Source organism: Typha angustifolia, chromosome 11 (genome assembly GCF_048772165.1).
Source record: "Typha angustifolia cultivar Huaian chromosome 11, ASM4877216v1, whole genome shotgun sequence".
Taxonomy (NCBI): domain Eukaryota; kingdom Viridiplantae; phylum Streptophyta; class Magnoliopsida; order Poales; family Typhaceae; genus Typha; species Typha angustifolia.
Window position 1 is genome coordinate 4,256,529 of NC_133249.1, and position 17,568 is coordinate 4,274,096.

A 17,568-nucleotide genomic window follows, 5' to 3' on the forward strand; every position below is an offset into this window, starting at 1 on the left:
TGATTGAGAAAATTATAGATTTATAAATAAAACCCTCTTCTTTTTATTATTTATAAACAGAGACGCCTGTTTGCTTAAAAAGGCCAAACAACACCTAAATTAAGTTTAATTAACAAGTACAAATGATATTAAACGTATCATATTTTATCCATTTCGAATGATTTTTTTTAATCTTTTATACTTATTTCTAATTTTACTTTTCTAATCTTTGAGATTTAAACAATAACAACTTTCCTCATGTTTTATTAAAAATCAGTATTTTAATTTGCTTTTAAAACTATTTTAGAGGTTTAATTTGATTTTATAATTAAGTAACCTAACGGTCGAGAATCGAGATAGACTCTGGTTTGATATTTAGCAAATAAGGAGATCTATTTATAAATAATTATGAAAGAGGGGTTTATTTGTAATATTAGATGATATTTGTAATGTTTTCATAGGGAAAATTTATTAGTTTTTTTGTGCAATTAACCCCTCTATTATACTGTTTATGCCAACAAGAGACACTCATGGAGACACTTACTATAATAATCGAAGTCAATACGTTGCACGTACACTAAGCCCATAGAAATAAGAACGATTAGCTCTATATATCTCTTGATTTTTTGTCAGTAATTTTAATTACTTTAATTTTATATTTGCAAATTCGTCCTGCACAATTTATTACATGCAGTATTACGTAACAACCGAGTCAATTAAGCACATGGATAAGGAGTAAAAATAAATAAATTAATTTGGAAGGGCTAGGAAGTTAAAAGAATTATATAGAGTTTGGTTGAAATGTCCAATTTCGGCATTAAACTCCCCCACCCCACTCAAGTAATGGTTTCATCTGCTCCGCTCTCAGTCCAACGTCTCATTCCCTGTCCAAAGATGGCTTCTTCCCATGTCCTCTCTTACCACCTCTTTCCATCACATTCGACTGGGAAGAAACCGAGAGAGTTTTGTGGTGGAGTGGCTCTTCCCTCGAATTCGAGACATGGGTCGTGTTATTTTGCTCCAGAGAGATCCTCTAAGAGGAGCCCATCTCTTAGAATCATGGCTTCTGGGCCTAGCAGGAGGCAGGTGGAGGTATGCTTAGGTTTTCTCTTCGAATTTTTTTTCCTCGAAAGTTCTCTTTTTTTTTGTGTGTGTTAATTCTTTGTGGGTGTTTGGGGGTTTTTAGATAGTTTATGACCCAGATGAGAGGATAAACAGATTGGCAGATGAGGTGGATAAGAACGCCGGGCTCTCTAGGTTGTCCCTCTTTTCCCCTTGTAAGGTATGCATCTGCAGAATCAATTTAGTTTAGTAGCATTAGTTGCAATTTGAGCTAAATTTTGTATTTTGTATTCTGTAGATTAATGTGTTTTTAAGGATAACTGGTAAAAGGGAAGATGGGTTTCACGATTTGGCTTCCTTATTCCATGTAAGTTGCTTCTTCCTTTCCTCTAGATAATAACATTTTGTGATTAGTATACTGTAATAAGTAGAAGCGAAGTTGAAATCTCTGGCAGCACAAATTCTATATGGGATGAAGAAATTTGCGATTCTCATTGTCTTGAGTATCTTGCACATTGTTTCTCTGTGGTAGTTCATTGCTTTAAGATATCTATTGCAAGATTTGATGTTTACTTCCACATGGACTAAGGTAAAACTGTTATATGATTATACACCCAAAAACTAAAATCTTAAGCTCTTGGATTTGGCGGGATTTTCATATGTATAATAAATCCTAGTATGTTAATCTTTATGATATTTTTGAGCATTGATGATGACTAATTATGGATCGTGAATTCTTCTTCAGTTTCAGATGATTACTTTTTTCTCTATGGTTTTCTTTCAATAATTGTATCAGTTTCCCTGTTGAAACTTCAGGTAATAAATTTAGGAGATACAATCAAGTTTTCTTTATCACCAACCAAGACTAAAGATCGTCTATCAACAAATGTGCAAGGTGTCCCACTTGATGACAGGAATTTGGTACGTCTTAAAAGCTTGTTAAGTCTCTCTTTCTGTTTGGTGGATGTTATTAGGACTTGGACCAAGTTGACAAGTTGCCTGCTCTTTGCACTCTCACTCAAAACCTCAAAATTCTGCTCTCTTAAGATAAAGCTGTATATCTGACAACTTTCCTTGTGGATTTTCAGATAATCAAAGCTCTTAACCTTTACAGAAAGAAAACTGGAACTGATAACTTCTTCTGGGTAATGTTTGTTATATGAAATATCTGTGACCCAGTTAACTTTTACCCATGTGACACTTTTGAATTCAAGTTTGACATTCACTTATAAAATACATGTAGATTCATCTTGATAAAAAAGTTCCCACTGGTGCTGGCCTTGGTGGCGGAAGTAGTAATGCTGCAACTGCACTTTGGGCTGCTAACCAGTTTAGTGGTTGTCTTGCTTCTGAGAAGGAGCTTCAAGAATGGTCAGGTGAAATTGGTTCAGATGTTCCATTCTTTTTCTCACATGGAGCAGCATATTGTACTGGTAGGGGAGAGGTATGCTTATGACTAGCCTTCTATCTCAATCTGAAAATCTTTAGTGTTCTTCTTCTCTTTAATTACGAAAGTATTGTGCTATAACACAACAGAAAAGGTAGTAGCAGAGAAACCATAGCTCATAGTAAATGGAAAATATATCCATCCTTTTTCCCTTTTCGCTGCATATCCTAACACCTCTTTATATTATCCTGTGCATATTATTATACTGCTATATTAATTTCACTATCCATCTTATGGAAGATAAGCAGAATCACTTTACTATAGCACAAAGGTAATTTACCATTAAATGTTGTAATCATTATGTCTATCTCATGACTTATATATGTTGCTAGGTTGTTCAAGATATCCCTTGTCCCTTGCCACTGGACTTGCCTATGGTTCTTGTAAAGCCCCAGGAAGCATGCTCAACTGCAGAAGTTTACAAGGCAAGCTTTATCTTATTTTGTAATTAATTATTTGCATGCTTGATATGCATAAGTTTCTTTATTCTGACTTCTGTTCCCTTGTGCAGCGCCTTCGGCTAGACCAGACTAGTTCAATTGACCCCCTGACCTTGCTGAAGGAAATTACACAAAATGGAATATCCCAAGATTTCTGTATCAATGATCTAGGTATGCAGTGGCATCAGAAAGATATATTAGTCTTGTAGTTTTTTGTCCAACTCTTTTGGGACATTTTTACATTAACTTTGATCATTGCTTCAGTTTTTTTGCTATCCTATTCTTTTCAGAGCCTCCTGCTTTTGATGTCTTGCCATCCCTGAAAAGGTTAAAGAAACGTATAATTGCAGCTAGCCGAGGAGATTACAAGGCTGTTTTTATGTCAGGAAGGTAAGGAGATGCCAATCTCTTTTTGCTGTTATTTTCTTTATCAATCCAAACTCCAAAGTTGACTGAACTTCAGAAAATTCCCAGCTACGAATAACTCCCATGTCAATTAGGATTTTATCCACCCTCCTGATCTGCATTTGCGGTAGCTTTTATATAAATCTGTCTTGTAAATTGTAATGTTAGCTGCAAATTTTGATTTACTTTTTGTGCTTGTTTCTGCAACCATGTTGACGATTTGCATATATTTCCCAGTGGAAGCACCATAGTTGGAATTGGTTCGCCGGAGCCCCCTTCTTTTGTCTACAATGACGACGAATACAAAGACGTGTTTGTGTCAGGTACATGAAGCTTCTTCCTCATTTGTTAAGTCTGGGCATTAAATCATTTATGCATCTCCACTTGAAAAATGACTTTTTTGGGGCTTATTCATGAACATTTTGTAATTGAGCAAATACCTGCTATTTTTTTTAAATATTTGCAAATTGACTCCTTTTCCCATATAGAACTTCTCAGTCTATTGCACTTTCTTGACTAAGATGTCTTCAGATTATTAGATCGTTCCCTCCTCTTTTTCCCGCAAAGGTGGGAATTGAAGAGAAAGAAAAGCATGTTTCAGAATTTAGAACATACAAAGATAAAAACAATAAAGGAAACTGAATGCTGTCTGCTAACATTACCCTTGCTGTTTGGTGCAGAGGCTTCCTTCCTTAGTCGTCAAGAGAACCAATGGTATGCCGAACCCATTACAGCAACAGCTTCTTTCAGCAAAGATTTACCACCTGAAGTAACATCATCTCTTAGATGATTTGTGAAGGAGAACATTTCTTGTTGTTCAGAAGATGGTTCACAGATGACAAGCATATAGATATATTGAAACACTATTGCTGTACAAGTAGCATATAGCAGGAACAATAAGATAAGCTTTATTCCAAACTATATGAGGTTTTGAGGATGAACTCTTTTTTTATCATCTAGCTCCATTTTGATTCTGGTCTTCACCAAAAGCAAGTGTCATCATATCTTTTCACTACCTCTACCTCTATTCGATGATATGAATGTCATTTACTTCTCAAAAGAAAATTGCAAGGACAGAGTAAAGAAATGATAATACTGCAATAGAGCTTCAACTTCAAGTTGGCCAACTACCAAAATTGGGGTTTCAAGTTCATCCCCAGGTCAAACAGCTTCAGAATTTCCCATGAACATGCAAGCTTACGAACCAATTGAAACATTTGTATATTGACATGATACAAATCACTATAAATCAGAGTTGACTTTATTTATATAATTTCTTTCTACATTTTGACTAAAATATATAGAGCTACAAAAGACATCTTTTTGACTGGGAATGCAGTTTCTCAATAGGCTGACAATCTCATTGACAGAAGATGAAGTTTGTCATTCTGAGTAATCTGGCAAGTGCTCGATCGGACTCGAGCTTCAAACTGATGACAAAATTAGGAAGCCCTCTATTGCATTTTCCAACTGCCCAAAAGGATGCTTGAGGATCGCCTTAAAGTTAGTGATCTCACCCTGAGGCATGTCAGTGTCCTGGAAGCTGCCAAATAGAGTAGAAGGAGAGGACATCAAGACAATAGGTAATAGCCTAACTGAGAAAATAAGGATGAAAATTTATCCAGGTTGCTGCAGTACACAGAATACCTTATAAGAGAACTAGAGAAGGCAATGGCTTACCTCATGCAAGTTTCTGCAAATTGCTCCCATTATTCACAAAATAGGATGATTGACAGTTACATGTTTACACTGCATATTACGAAATTCATCCCCACTGAAAGCATTATATAGCCTATAGAGGAGATATGAAATAACTAAGAAGCATGAAAAACTGCCCATCTTAGTTTTTTTTTTCTTCTCGTTATTGCGGAATAAAGAAATGAACTTACATCAGTTAGAAATGATAATGATATTTCTTATCTTTTTCTAGCTTGGCATGTTTGTAGCGTGGCCAGGTAGGCAAGCCTCTCTATTTCACCAAAGTTTCTTCGTCTCATTGCATCTTTCTCAAAAATAGCATCTGATAATACTACTGCAGAGGCCCCTGCCTCAATGTATCCACCAACTGAACCTGTAGATGAGATGTTTACATTGTACATGCTATAGCTGTAATTCTTTCACAACAGCCAATAAAGGAAGCAACTCAAAGTTAACCTGTTATGTTTATAATTTTACTAGATGATATACAAGATTTTAGTTACTGTGGTCAACCATATCTTGGAAGGAATATATCAGAAACCACAGCAAAAGAAAAAAAAAACAGTTATAAATATGGAAGATTTGATAGATATCAGTGATAATATGTGACTTAGCAACCTGTCGCGATGCCTTGTGAAGCAACCATCGGTATATGTGCAAATGGTCTCTTGAGAGCTGATATATATTTCTGTCCACCTAATAATGATACTGGATAAACCTAGTAAAGGTAGAAATGTGAGGATGATATCATATAATTCCTCTATACCAAATGAAAAAAATAAAATCCATATTTTTTGACTTGAAGAAAGGTGATACACAGTTATACACCACCATGAAAATATTATTACTCTCTATGTCATTCTATTTTTTAAGACACTGAATGAACTATATTATCCATGGGAAAAAGATTGATGAAACTAACCTTGACGATTTGTGCACCAGCATTATAAGCAAATAGTACCTGTAAATGTTGGGCAACAGCTAAGAATGAAAAGAAATATTTTACTTGAAGACTACTCTCATAGTCATTACAAAACATTTTACTGAAATATTGAAATATAAGCAAGAAGACAATGATGATGGAGAGGAAATCTACTGTAACATAATGTACTTACTTCTGTTGGCGTCATTACTCCTGGAATATAAAGAACTTCCCTACTTTCATGGTCACACAATATTTCCTATAAAATACAATATAATAAGCATATCAGTATTCTAATTAATAATGATTTAATTTTGCATTGATGTCACTAAAAACAACTATTGTATTTTTTTCACCATATAATCTCAAATTATCTCTTAGGTCTGAAACTCAGAAATGTTAGAAGAGAAATTTCTCAGAAGACAATTCTTGCTTAAGCCTTTGGAAAGCAAGCCTTCAGAAATAGTCAATAGATGAAATATTGAAAATACCAGTAGCATAATACAAGTCCCTATAAAGAGACAAGAATGGTGTGACATTGTAATGGAAGTAAAGAATCCACATTTTTTTTAGAAGTTTTTAATTTTATTATTTTATGAGAAAATTGATTCATGTGGATGCCCCGACCTAATTGACGTGGAACCTAGGATCACTTTTTGTCAATATTGTTTTGATTGTTGTTTACTTTACCTCCTCTTATGATTATTTATCTAGGGACATAAAAACAGATGGTTTTCAAACAATATCAGATCCACTGTCAATCATCATATTCAAGTTTGACCATATTCAAATAAGAATACCACAAGAAACAGAACCTATCTTATGTATCCAAACTCCATCCAGCTTGTTTGGTGAAATTCTGTTCCCTATAAAGACTCTGAGCTAATAAGGAAGTTAGTTATAGTTTATCAGATGATACCTAAAGACCTACAAAAGGAAGAAGCTAACCAGTCACATTACTTTGCATAGCTTGCATCCAAAATAATTTTTCTCTGTCCAATTAAAAGCATGTAAATGGAGCACACTCTTATTATAGATAACTGCAATTTCAGAAGTTGAATCATGCAAACAAAATAGGATACTGAGAAGAGGGAAATAAATTATAGCTCCAATGCACACCATGACTGTGCCAGGGCTCATGAGAAACTGGGCGCCAGCTTTTACTGCTTTCCTTGCATCCTCAGCATTTAAGACAGTGCCGACCTAAATAAGCAATGATAAAGAATGTCTAAATTTATAAACAGTAGGATGCTTTCAGAATATTCAACCTTGTAAATACTAGAAATTATACCTAAGGTCATAAAAATTATTCAAAGTAACAAATAACATCACTCAGTAGAATTTCTTAAAGCTAACTCTTTAGAAGGTTAGCTAATGATCAAGATACTCCTTTATTATATCCAAAGTATTGGAATAAGGTGATAGGTTGCCTTGCCGAAAATGCATATACTCAATGGTTTTAAAGATCTTAATTTTGATGCTTTGCATGGGATTTCATTGTGTAAATACATGTCCATATATCTGAAGCGGGCCACTCATGAAAGTTGATTCATGTCACAAATTATTAAGCTTCATATCAGTATTGTTTTGAATTGTTCACTCTTTCCAGGATTGCACTATTAAATCTAAATAGGGTAGTGAGTATGAATATATAGACTGTATCCTTATTATGCATAAGGCCCGCGAAATTCAAAATTCATTGCTAAAGATTCGCCAAGGGACAAAATATAGCAAAGCCCTCAGCCTCAAGGTCACCTTCTCCACGACAAAATAGTCCATATTATGGGGTGTGAAAGTGCAGAGAGAAATACAACTAGCACCTGTGTTCTCAATGAGGACTATTTACTGATAAGAGAACTTGGCACTCAGCACGATCTCTCTTGAAGAGATACAAGCTTGCACATCATCAATATAGTCAAGACAAGGTGTACAAGAAACAAGTTGGAGCTCTAGAATTCAAAATGAGGACACAATTATGCAAGTGAGATTGTGAGTGAATAAACTTGGCTGCTAGATCCATAAGGAGAATCATATAAATGCTCTTTATATATACTTGCTTAGAAGATTTTGGCAAAGGTGATAGAGGACTCATTTCCTTGTGTCAAGCTAATTGTGAAAGCAATACATGTGTTGATGAAGGAAGTTCTTCAACCATATGACACCGCTTGATCTAACTACTTACCACCAGTTAACTAACTTTTAGGAAGCAATCTAGAAAACAATGAAGGATGAAAATAGAAGCTTCTTAAAGCACAAATAAGTGCCAAAGTGTCTTTTCTTCCTTGAACTACTAGATGTTTTGTTATTGTGAGAAGAATGCCATAAAAGTCAAGTTACAATAATATATTTACAAACTGATAGTGGAACCATAATGCTAAGCAATTTCAAGAAAAATGAATATGTAGGAAATTTATTTTTATCAAATAAGAGGACATGATCAAATTTAATCAGAATTCAGTTACAACAAACTATTATTGGCACAAGATATGTAAATTCAATTTGCTCTAAATTGTCTCTTGAAACATATCTCATCAAGTGTTTGTATATTTATAACCATAAGAAACATAAAATCAGTAATCTAGATGAGTAATGTAAATCTTGTCAGAATAACTACCCCAAATGTCAAAGAAGGATACTCCTTGCAAAGAGTTTTTATCACCTGAGAAAAGAAAGAAAGTAGACTTGAATTCCATGTTAGAGGATAATCGTAAGCAGCTTAGATACATGACATATACAAGCAGGAAAAGGAAAGGTACCTCCAACACTCCTGGAGTTGACATAACTATCTCCAGCTACACATTTTGAATTGCCCAAATTAGCAATGCATAAAAAACACAAAGAAGAAAGGCAAAGTATAATTTATGTTTGAATGCTTTAAGAATTATGTGCACCAGAACTCACAACAGAGATGCCACCACTCAGAGCAGCACAAGCAGCCTTCATTGCCATGTCAGCACTGTACAGTTGAATTTACAATTGAAATGACAAAGTAAGCTAAACAGACCAAAGAACGAGATAAAGAGAGCTTTATCAAATTCACCACAGAGAGGAATAAGCTTCCCTCAAAAACTATCAGTGAAGAAAAAAAGACCAAGAGTTTTCTAACAAACGACCCAACTTAAGAGCAGACAATAATTAGACAAACAAAATGGCAGGATTTTAAAATGCCTCATGCAAAATACAACTACTATAATCATAAAAAACAAAGCAATCCCATTTCCAATATTCCATTACAGAAAGGACGGCAAATTTACAACACTCACATGCCAAACTCCGATTTTTTTTTTAAATTAAAATTCCCGTTACTAGTTACTGTTACGCTTAGCGAAAAGGTAAAGGGCGAATCTTTCGACTACAATGGAAGTAGGAAAGAGCTAATAAAGGAAATATATACATAAAGAGAGGGAGAGGTGTGAGATTATACTCTTTGGCGCGGAGACATGCGATGAGACCAGATTTCTGTATCTCGATTAAGGCTTTGGGAAGGGTAGAGGAAGTGGAAGAGCAAGAGGTAGCAGAAGGAGTGGCTCGGTTACTAGCTAAGTAAGGCCGGGAGCGGGAGCAGTTGAGATGAGGCGGTCGGAAAAGAGAGAAGCCTGAGACAGCCATGAGAATCTGAGAGAGAGAGAGAGAGAGAGCTTATTATAAATTATAATGGGCGTTGGCTATTGGGCTAATAAAGCGCACATAAAGCCCGTTGTTAACAAGCTTGGGCCGGCCCAGTGATTTAATCCCGACGGTCGTGATCGCATCGGACGGCCGTGACGCATAGAATCACTAGCTAAAGCAATACTCAAATTATTATCAACTATATAATGAAGTGAGAAACGGACTAGTTCTGTAACCAATGAATGTATATTATTTACCAATGAATCTGAACATATAACCAGTTTTGCCATGGAATCCTTACACGGATCTCTCTAAATGAGAAAAAAAAAAAAACCAAACAAATCTTAGCAGAAATATTTCTTCATGGCTTTCCACGTTTTGTAATCTTTGACCGGCGAAGAAGTCACTTGGGATAAAGGATATCATAGTGGCCAGGCCTATATAGCAAGATTACATAGGGCACTTGCTGATCTGAAGAAGAGATGTTACTTGTGCTTGTGCCACTTTTCTCAGAAGAGCCACTCTCTGGAAGAGTTGCAGTGCCCCTAACATCAGCTGCATGGATTTTAGCAGCGTTACTCGATCTAGAAGGATCTGCTGCTGAGATGGAAGTTGTTGAAGAAGAACAAGTCTTTCTACTGAAGCTTGAGAGAGTATCCGAAACCGTGGAACTCTTGGAGATCAACTCAGGAGTGAAGTCATGGTGGTTCAGTTGCACGGTTCCAGAAAGCAAGGAAGTATCAAGATTCTCCAGTCGTATGGGAACGCGTAATGCATTGGAGAGAGCAATGATATGCACATTGTCAACTTCTATGCCCATTGGGAAGACTTCCTCCTGGCAGTACTGTCGCCATGAAAGAACATCAACAGGAGAAAAACAAGTAGTAAGCATCCGGATCTGGCGAGAGTTCCTGCTTGACTGTAACAGCAGAGATATAAAAAGGATGCACATATATTGTCTTTCGATTCCCCAACTTGATTACACCACTAAAGATCAATAAAAATCAGAAAAACTTCCTTTGTAATGGAAATAACGTTCATCATTCAAGGGGTATATTTCTTCAGAAAGAAAAAAGAAATCCACTTTCTAGGAAATCTGGCTGATTACAAGAAGATTGGCATAAAATACTATTTGATCTAATAAGAGATTAAATAAAGACTATCATATAGCAAATCTAGAAGATTGTTGATCAGAATATGTTGAGAAAGATGCAATTATTTACGATAGTTACAAACAGAACAGTGTAATATTTTCTGGCGGAAGGTGATAAGGTAGTGGCATTTCATACCTCAATCATACTTTGCTGTTTCATCGCACCCAAAAATGGTTTGTAAAAATCTTCCCTCTTGCAAATCTCAAGAGAAGTGACTAATCTAAGGAAAGACAAAACTGACCAACAAACAATATTATATACTGAATCATGGGGGCACAAAAAGAAACAGACTTGTTCGACAATTCTCACAGGCGCTTGATTCAAGCTCATCCAGACTCCTGTCCAAGAGCTCTTCATGAGTGAATCTACAGAGAAAAGCTTTGCGTTTTTCAGCAGAAAAAATATTGCTGAAAGAAATAACAGAACGAAATTTGCCAAATAATGTGATCATCTGGATAACTGCTCCTAAACCACAAACTCCCAAGCAACATAACATTTATTTACATTATATTAGTAAATTTCCCTTCTGGAATTTCTCTGAGAAAGGAACGGAAGTCCTGGAAAAAAACAGACGTCATATTGATAAACCAAATGAACAATTCAGAGAGAATATAAAATAGTGTACAAGGAGGTACCTTTGAGGAAAAAATCTAGGTTCATGTAAAGCATAAAAGATAACAAAAATGTTTACACCGGGAAATGCTCCACTTGATGAAAAAGGTATAGGAACTTCCAGTTTTCTTTTATATCTTTATATTAAATTGAAGAAATAGTAGGAAACTGATAGAAACTGAAGATAGTTAATAAGAATCTTGTATCATGACCCCAGGAGTTTGGGACATTGTTATCATCAGTGGAAATGAAGGTATATACATCTACACGATTTAACTTGATAAGTGTTTATATGATTATTGTCGTACCCAAGTTTTCAAAACTTTCTGATGCAACAGCGCCTTCAACACAATATTCTTGCATGTAAACCAGCTTACTATACTTGCTTTTCTAGATCTATAATAATACAGAGTAGAGTATCCTGTACTGTAGTTTTCACATATTCAAGTAAAGAGAAGTTTCATTTTATTAGCTCTCATTATATGGTTCTCACATTGACTTGGATAGTCCACTAATCTATAAAAGATCAGAATGAAACAACTTTCATGTGTGACCGTGTAATTGAGCTTGTCCTAGAATAAGACTCTTAAGTTACTTGGCAACATTTTGGGCTTGAGTAACACGAAGAAATATCTTATATTATGTTGTACATAACAGCCTTTTGATACTAAATGGATGTTGAAGAGAATTGATGTTTGATTTCCATTTAAGGTTAAATATCTTATAGCTATTTTATTTGTCTTAAATTGATGGCATATATGTACAAAAACTTAAAGGGAAGGAGCATTTGATAGATGATTTTTGCATTAGGACTTGCATGACATCATCTTTAATTTTTCATATGTGGTAGCCAGCATGTGATGCATTAAATCATTAAAGGAGCCCAGAAAGAAGACTAATGGATCAATTATGACCAATTATTATGAATCCATATGTTTTAGAATTGAAAAATCAACAAATTTTCTAGAAAATTGTCTCAAACTCACAATGTTCATCAGGATGAGCAGGTGATAAGTAAAATATACCAGTTAAAATGGTCATTAGTAAAGAATATATGCAGAAGTACATGATAAATGAAATTACATCTACTTATGAATTGGCAAACAGGAAAAGGAATTACTTCAAACAGGGATATAAAGAGTTTTTCATTCTCCTCACAATCCAGCTTATACAGTTCGAGATGATCAATAATGCGATCAACCTCATCTTCATCTTGCATCTCAACAATATGCTCCTGTTTACAGACTCCAAATTAGAACCTGAAAGCAGGAAAACCAAAGAGTATCGCCACATTATGGAGAACTACAGTAATTCAAGAAACAAAAAAGGGAAACAAGAACCAGGTAGGAAAATAGGAAACTTCGGAAGAAGCAGTTGCCATCTCGACGTGTTCGTCTGAAGGAAGAATATTTTTCTTCAAGAAGCTGGCAGAGGGTTCATTTATCAAGGCAACTGTTTCCAAATCCTGATAATATTAAAGTTAAACTAGTCATGAAAAATAAACCTTGATTTTCTCCTGTATGATGTAATTATCTGACGAGTATTCAGCAGCTAATTCTGAAAGTGGTTCCTGCAATATCAAAATTCTTCTACGTAAAGAATGCACATGAAATATGAAACTCATACTTCCATGAAAATGTTTCAGAAAGATTCACGAGTAAGATTTTTAGCAGAATGCTAGGAGAGCAAGCATCCAGTTCTATCTAAGGAGGCACTGATCTAATAAAGAACTTCTGCAAGAAAGATGAACAGAATCAGATGGCTGATCCATACAGCTTGGATCTGTGGTTTCATTTCACATCTTAGTTAACCAACGAATATGATAAACAGAACTAGTCAACCCGTAAAAGTATCTTAAGAGTTTAACAGCTTTTTAATAATGTGGCAAGATACAGGGTGGTGCAAAATATTGGCATAATACAGCTTCACACTTGCTTGTTTAAACCTTGTAACATATTACAGCAAACCCACAAGTAACATCCTTCCAGGAATCGGGAAAGCATTGAGGTTTTGACCTATTTAATCAAACACCGAAAAAAAAAGAATAACAAATCAAAAGGCATAGCCATAGTTATGCAGCATGCCCTGTTGTGGTTTGATTTAACTTTTTAGGTTATGGATGGTTAAATAGTGAACTACGAGGACTAGTGCCCCTATTTAGACTCTTCTTGACTAAGTTCTGCATCTTTTGTTTGGAAAACTAAACATCAGAGATAAAGAAACTTCAAATTTTTTTCATATCTTCAAACTTTCCCACGAGATGCTTTAATCTAGCACCCAACATTCTATCTATTTTCTGGTCAGTATGGCCTAAGACTAGGAAGTTTAATATGCACGGTACCGGATAGGAGAAGAAGTTTAATCCATGCAAGCTCTCTTACTGGTTAAAGATAGTACACATGCTAAAAGAACATATACCATATCATTTTAAGACATCTATTGCAAACTATACTAAGAAAAAGTCCAATATTTTTAGAAAAAGTCTGTTCAATAACTTCAATTTATCCTCACGTCCTTCATTGCTGATAACATGCAGATGCTGTTTATGCTTAGTTACAAGACTATTTTGAAATATATTACCAAGAGTACAGTTAACCCTACCAAGTTAATTATTCCACCAATATGCTGGTGGTCTGTCATACTAAGCATGTGATTTTCTCGAGATTCCAGAAAAAAATCAGCAAAACTGCAACTTAAGAAGGTCTAATCCATCTCTGTCTAATGCAATTTCTAGTATTCATTTGCTTCAAAATGGATCCAACTAAAGTTCAGCTGGTAGAACATGCTACAACTAAAATTATCCATCGTTTATTAATCTTGAACAACTTAATCAGAGTCCTATAAAATATGAAAACCTGTAAAAGTGTTACCTTGTGATGCATCTGATGCAAATTCGATATTTATGATATGGCTTCTAACGTAAACACTTAATTTTAACCATTTGCAATTTATTGGGAATGCAATGATCTAAGGGGAATTTCAACAAGCATTTTCAAGATTCTCACTTCATACTAGAGATTTGGATTGAGATTCACAGACCTTGTTCCCAATGGTGGGACGCATGTCTTCCTTCGCGAAGGGTGATGACCGCGGAAGCACCAGCCGTTTCCTGATGCCCTTTCCTGCCGATTCATTCAGACTGCTCAATAAGCTGATGTCTGCTGACCCCGCCGCTCCAGGCTCCGCAACGGGTAGTGACGGCGGAAAAAACAGCCGTTTCCTGATATTCTTTCCTGCCAAGACATTCGAATTGCTCAATATGCTGGTGTCCGCCGTTCCAAGATTCGGCCTAGTGCCCATTTTTCTTGTCTCCCGTAAGCTTAATGGCTTTCCAGGGAAGCAATTTACCCTCGTTGAGGAGAAGAGGCTTGTGAACTGGCCGCGGAATGGATAAAGGAGGAAGCCGATAATGTTTAGAGGACAAGGGCATCTCCTTGATCTCCCCTTCTTCCTCCTCGCTCGGTTCCTCTTCTTCGTCATCGTAGCCGTCGTCATCATCTTCTTCTTCTTCCTCCTCCTCTTCATCATCGTAGCCGTCGTCGTCATCATCATCTTCTTCTTCCTCCTGGTCATAGATTAAAGAAAAGCAAAGAAACACAGGAGACGCCGAAAAAATTTAGATCAAATCTGTCATTGAAGCCCTAAGAAGAGAAATTGAAACTTTGCTTCTCGATCTTGATGAAAGATACAGCAAGATACACCGGAAGACCACCCACGGAGAGACCAAGAGACAGAGATTGAGATACAAATTACAGAACTGAATCATGTGATGCTTGCCTCGATGGGAGCGAGATTGAGAATTCCCTTGTCCGCAGGAGGAGGAGGAGGAGGAGGCGAAGAAGAAGAAGAAGAAGAAGAAGTATTTCCCGCCCCCGCGATTCCACTCCACATTATTGTTTGTCTGGTTTCTTGCATGTAAACCCCTCTAAATGCCTCTATTTATGTATATATCCCTCTGAATTTTTTTTTTTACTTTCATGTGTACCTTTGGAAATATTTATTTGTATGGTGTATTCCTTATTTTTACATATGCCTCTCACATGTTATAATTGGATGGTTAATGATAATGATAGACTATGCAAAGAGGCAGCTCCCTAATATATATATATATATTAGGCATTCGAGTGGACTATACTATTAATTCATCCAACATCAGCTTTATTGTGTTTACAAGGAGAATTAAACTTATAACCTGATCATGGACTATACTATTAATTATCTTGAAACAAGCAAATATTTGAAATTATAACATCTTAAACTTGAAAGCAAATTACTAACTAGTCCAAAGAGTGAGATATCTGCTTCAGAATACTAGAATGCTCTTCAAGCAAGGACACAAACACATTTACTCCACCACCATTGCCACCCAACACAGGAAGGAAGACTACTAGACCATCCAAGGGCACCCAGGTAAGCAGCAGACCACACATACCAAGCCCACCTCCAAAATCCACCTCATGATACCTAAACCTCAGCCAACTATCAATTTCAACATCAGGGCATAGCACATTCCCTTCCAAAGCGTACACTGGAACAAGCTCTTCATCTCCATAGATCTCGCCGAAGTCGACGAACGACCGGAAGTAACGCGCGTCGGTCTTACTTACGCCGTCGTGGATAACCCTCGCCGCCGCCGGCAAGCCTCCTTCTACGAGTAGCTTCACGTTGGCCTCAGGGCATGCGTTGAGTACAACGTTGCCGAAGTACTCATTGGGTATGTTTAGCTTTGTTCTTCCATTGACTGAGACCCTTGCAGTAGTATGCTGGGAATATTTTAGCCCACGAGAGATGGTTATCTTCCTCCATATGTGGCTTGCTAAGGCCTCGAAGGTGGTGCACTTGTTTGTAATGTTAGACTTCAGCTTGGATATGAACTCTAAGGAGTAGTGTAGCAGTGTGCTTGTTATCTTGCTGGGATCTACTGAGGTTTGATTTAGACGTAGTAGGTTTTGGTTTGGATCCATGGGCAAGAACTCGAAACCTCGGTGCTGGAATTCGGACCACGGCGGGCTTCGCGGTGTGAGCAAAGATCGGTCGTGGACCGGAGGTCGGTCGATCGGCAAACCCCGCACCGTTTCGCCCCACGCGACGAGGAAGTGGCTCATCGACTCCCCGTCGGCGACCGTGTGGACGTGCGTCATGCCGATCACCACCCCGCCGCAGTTGAATCGGTTGATCTGGACCTGGAACATACATCGAACACCTTCCGTGGGAGGGTGAAGCTGCCTTAACTCCGGCGATGGCTTGAAAGGGAGGTGGTCGGAGAGGTTACAGTCGACAGTCGCTTCGACTAGTAGCGCGCCGCCATCGTCGTCTCCGATCACGAGGCATGGGCGGCGGCTCTCGTGGGCGTAGCCAAGCCGTGAAGTGAGTGCGGGGAAGTGAGGTAGGGTCTTCGACAAGCCGTCGATGAGCGCCTCGTCGGTCGGCGTCGGAGGGGCGAAGGCGTAGAGGACCGCCACGTGGATGTTCGACGCGAAGCGGTCGAAGATAGAGAGAGGCAGCTCAGAAGGGCTTGTTTTTGGATTTCCATGGGGTAAGACGGTAGACCTTTGCACTTGCACCTCCATAGGTACGCATGCATGCATTGGAAGCATGTACGTGGGGTACTTGTATAGATTGGGACGAAGAACTGAGCATCTCAAATGGTGACACGTAGGGTGAGAGAGCGTTGACGATGCATGTAGGAAGCCACCAGAGATGGTTCGTAGATTTTGACTTCTAGAGAGTGGAATGGAGTTTTCTCGTCATCTTTCAACCGTGAGGTTTAATAGATTGGTTGTCTGGTTCCTGGGTTGGAAGAGTAGATAGAGGCAAGGTTTTGGCTTTTATCCATCCAAATTGAGAGAGGGACTTTAAATTTTCCACTCTTAAAAATTATACAAATTTATTATTAAAAAACATATACATTAAAATTTTATTATAATTTTTTATATAATTGCCACCAAAAACTTTTTAAATATTATAATTACCATTACATTCCTGAACTTATATTAAGAAAATACTATTTTATCACTGTAAATTGTATAATATTGTTTGAAAGCTATTTAATATTACTCGATACTTAGTAAATATATGCATTTATTAACTTTATTAATCATAGTTAGAAATTCGCTAGTGTATGATGTCACAAACTAACTATGATAATTCTAAAATAATAATAAAAAAAACATTAGTAGTGGCAATTTTAATATTTTGAAGAATATAGTGATAATTAGAATATTTATAACCTTTTTTTTA

The 17,568-nt window shown here is 36.8% G+C and overlaps 4 protein-coding genes across 4 annotated transcripts; 1 reads left to right on the forward strand and 3 right to left on the reverse strand.

The window, feature by feature from the left end:
• The first annotated feature begins 801 nt into the window (after positions 1–801).
• Positions 802–4,254, forward strand: LOC140770997 (4-diphosphocytidyl-2-C-methyl-D-erythritol kinase, chloroplastic). The gene is made up of 11 exons (XM_073112342.1): positions 802–1,071; positions 1,166–1,261; positions 1,340–1,408; positions 1,858–1,962; positions 2,130–2,186; positions 2,285–2,485; positions 2,821–2,913; positions 3,000–3,099; positions 3,219–3,318; positions 3,571–3,656; positions 4,014–4,254. Exons 1-11 carry the CDS (start codon positions 823–825, stop codon positions 4,121–4,123), a joined length of 1,266 nt encoding a protein of 421 aa, XP_072968443.1. The 5' UTR covers positions 802–822; the 3' UTR covers positions 4,124–4,254.
• Positions 4,011–9,562, reverse strand: LOC140769823 (uncharacterized). The gene is made up of 10 exons (XM_073110697.1): positions 9,378–9,562; positions 8,855–8,909; positions 8,710–8,745; positions 8,568–8,612; positions 7,073–7,156; positions 6,147–6,212; positions 5,954–5,992; positions 5,650–5,749; positions 5,014–5,404; positions 4,011–4,876 (listed from the first exon to the last, which is right to left on the reverse strand). The coding sequence occupies exons 1-9, from the start codon at positions 9,560–9,562 to the stop codon at positions 5,250–5,252; spliced, it is 765 nt and encodes a 254-aa protein (XP_072966798.1). The 3' UTR covers positions 4,011–4,876; positions 5,014–5,249.
• A 254-nt stretch (positions 9,563–9,816) lies between these two features.
• LOC140769824 (uncharacterized) lies at positions 9,817–15,219 on the reverse strand. Its single transcript, XM_073110699.1, has 10 exons — positions 15,106–15,219; positions 14,677–14,893; positions 14,368–14,561; positions 12,833–12,898; positions 12,669–12,752; positions 12,449–12,562; positions 11,221–11,273; positions 11,026–11,081; positions 10,852–10,952; positions 9,817–10,406 (listed from the first exon to the last, which is right to left on the reverse strand). Exons 1-10 carry the CDS (start codon positions 15,217–15,219, stop codon positions 9,966–9,968), a joined length of 1,440 nt encoding a protein of 479 aa, XP_072966800.1. The 3' UTR covers positions 9,817–9,965.
• A 386-nt stretch (positions 15,220–15,605) lies between these two features.
• Positions 15,606–16,898, reverse strand: LOC140769825 (tryptamine hydroxycinnamoyltransferase 1-like). The gene has a single exon (XM_073110700.1). The coding sequence runs from the start codon at positions 16,896–16,898 to the stop codon at positions 15,606–15,608; it is 1,293 nt and encodes a 430-aa protein (XP_072966801.1).
• Positions 16,899–17,568: the final 670 nt, after the last annotated feature.

Coding starts and splice junctions, on each gene's coding strand:
- LOC140770997 (XM_073112342.1), top strand. CDS start 823: ATGGTTTCATCTGCTCCGCTCTCAGTCCAACGTCTCATTCCCTGTCCA. Junction 1,262..1,339: donor CCCTCTTTTCCCCTTGTAAG/GTATGCATCTGC, acceptor TGTATTCTGTAG/ATTAATGTGTTTTTAAGGAT. Junction 3,657..4,013: donor CAAAGACGTGTTTGTGTCAG/GTACATGAAGCT, acceptor TGTTTGGTGCAG/AGGCTTCCTTCCTTAGTCGT.
- LOC140769823 (XM_073110697.1), bottom strand. CDS start 9,562: ATGGCTGTCTCAGGCTTCTCTCTTTTCCGACCGCCTCATCTCAACTGC. Junction 8,746..8,854: donor TGAGTGGTGGCATCTCTGTT/GTGAGTTCTGGT, acceptor CAAAATGTGTAG/CTGGAGATAGTTATGTCAAC. Junction 5,750..5,953: donor CTGGTGCACAAATCGTCAAG/GTTAGTTTCATC, acceptor TACCTTTACTAG/GTTTATCCAGTATCATTATT.
- LOC140769824 (XM_073110699.1), bottom strand. CDS start 15,219: ATGTGGAGTGGAATCGCGGGGGCGGGAAATACTTCTTCTTCTTCTTCT. Junction 14,894..15,105: donor TCAATCTCGCTCCCATCGAG/GCAAGCATCACA, acceptor ATCTATGACCAG/GAGGAAGAAGAAGATGATGA. Junction 12,753..12,832: donor TCATACAGGAGAAAATCAAG/GTTTATTTTTCA, acceptor ACCCTCTGCCAG/CTTCTTGAAGAAAAATATTC.
- LOC140769825 (XM_073110700.1), bottom strand. CDS start 16,898: ATGGAGGTGCAAGTGCAAAGGTCTACCGTCTTACCCCATGGAAATCCA.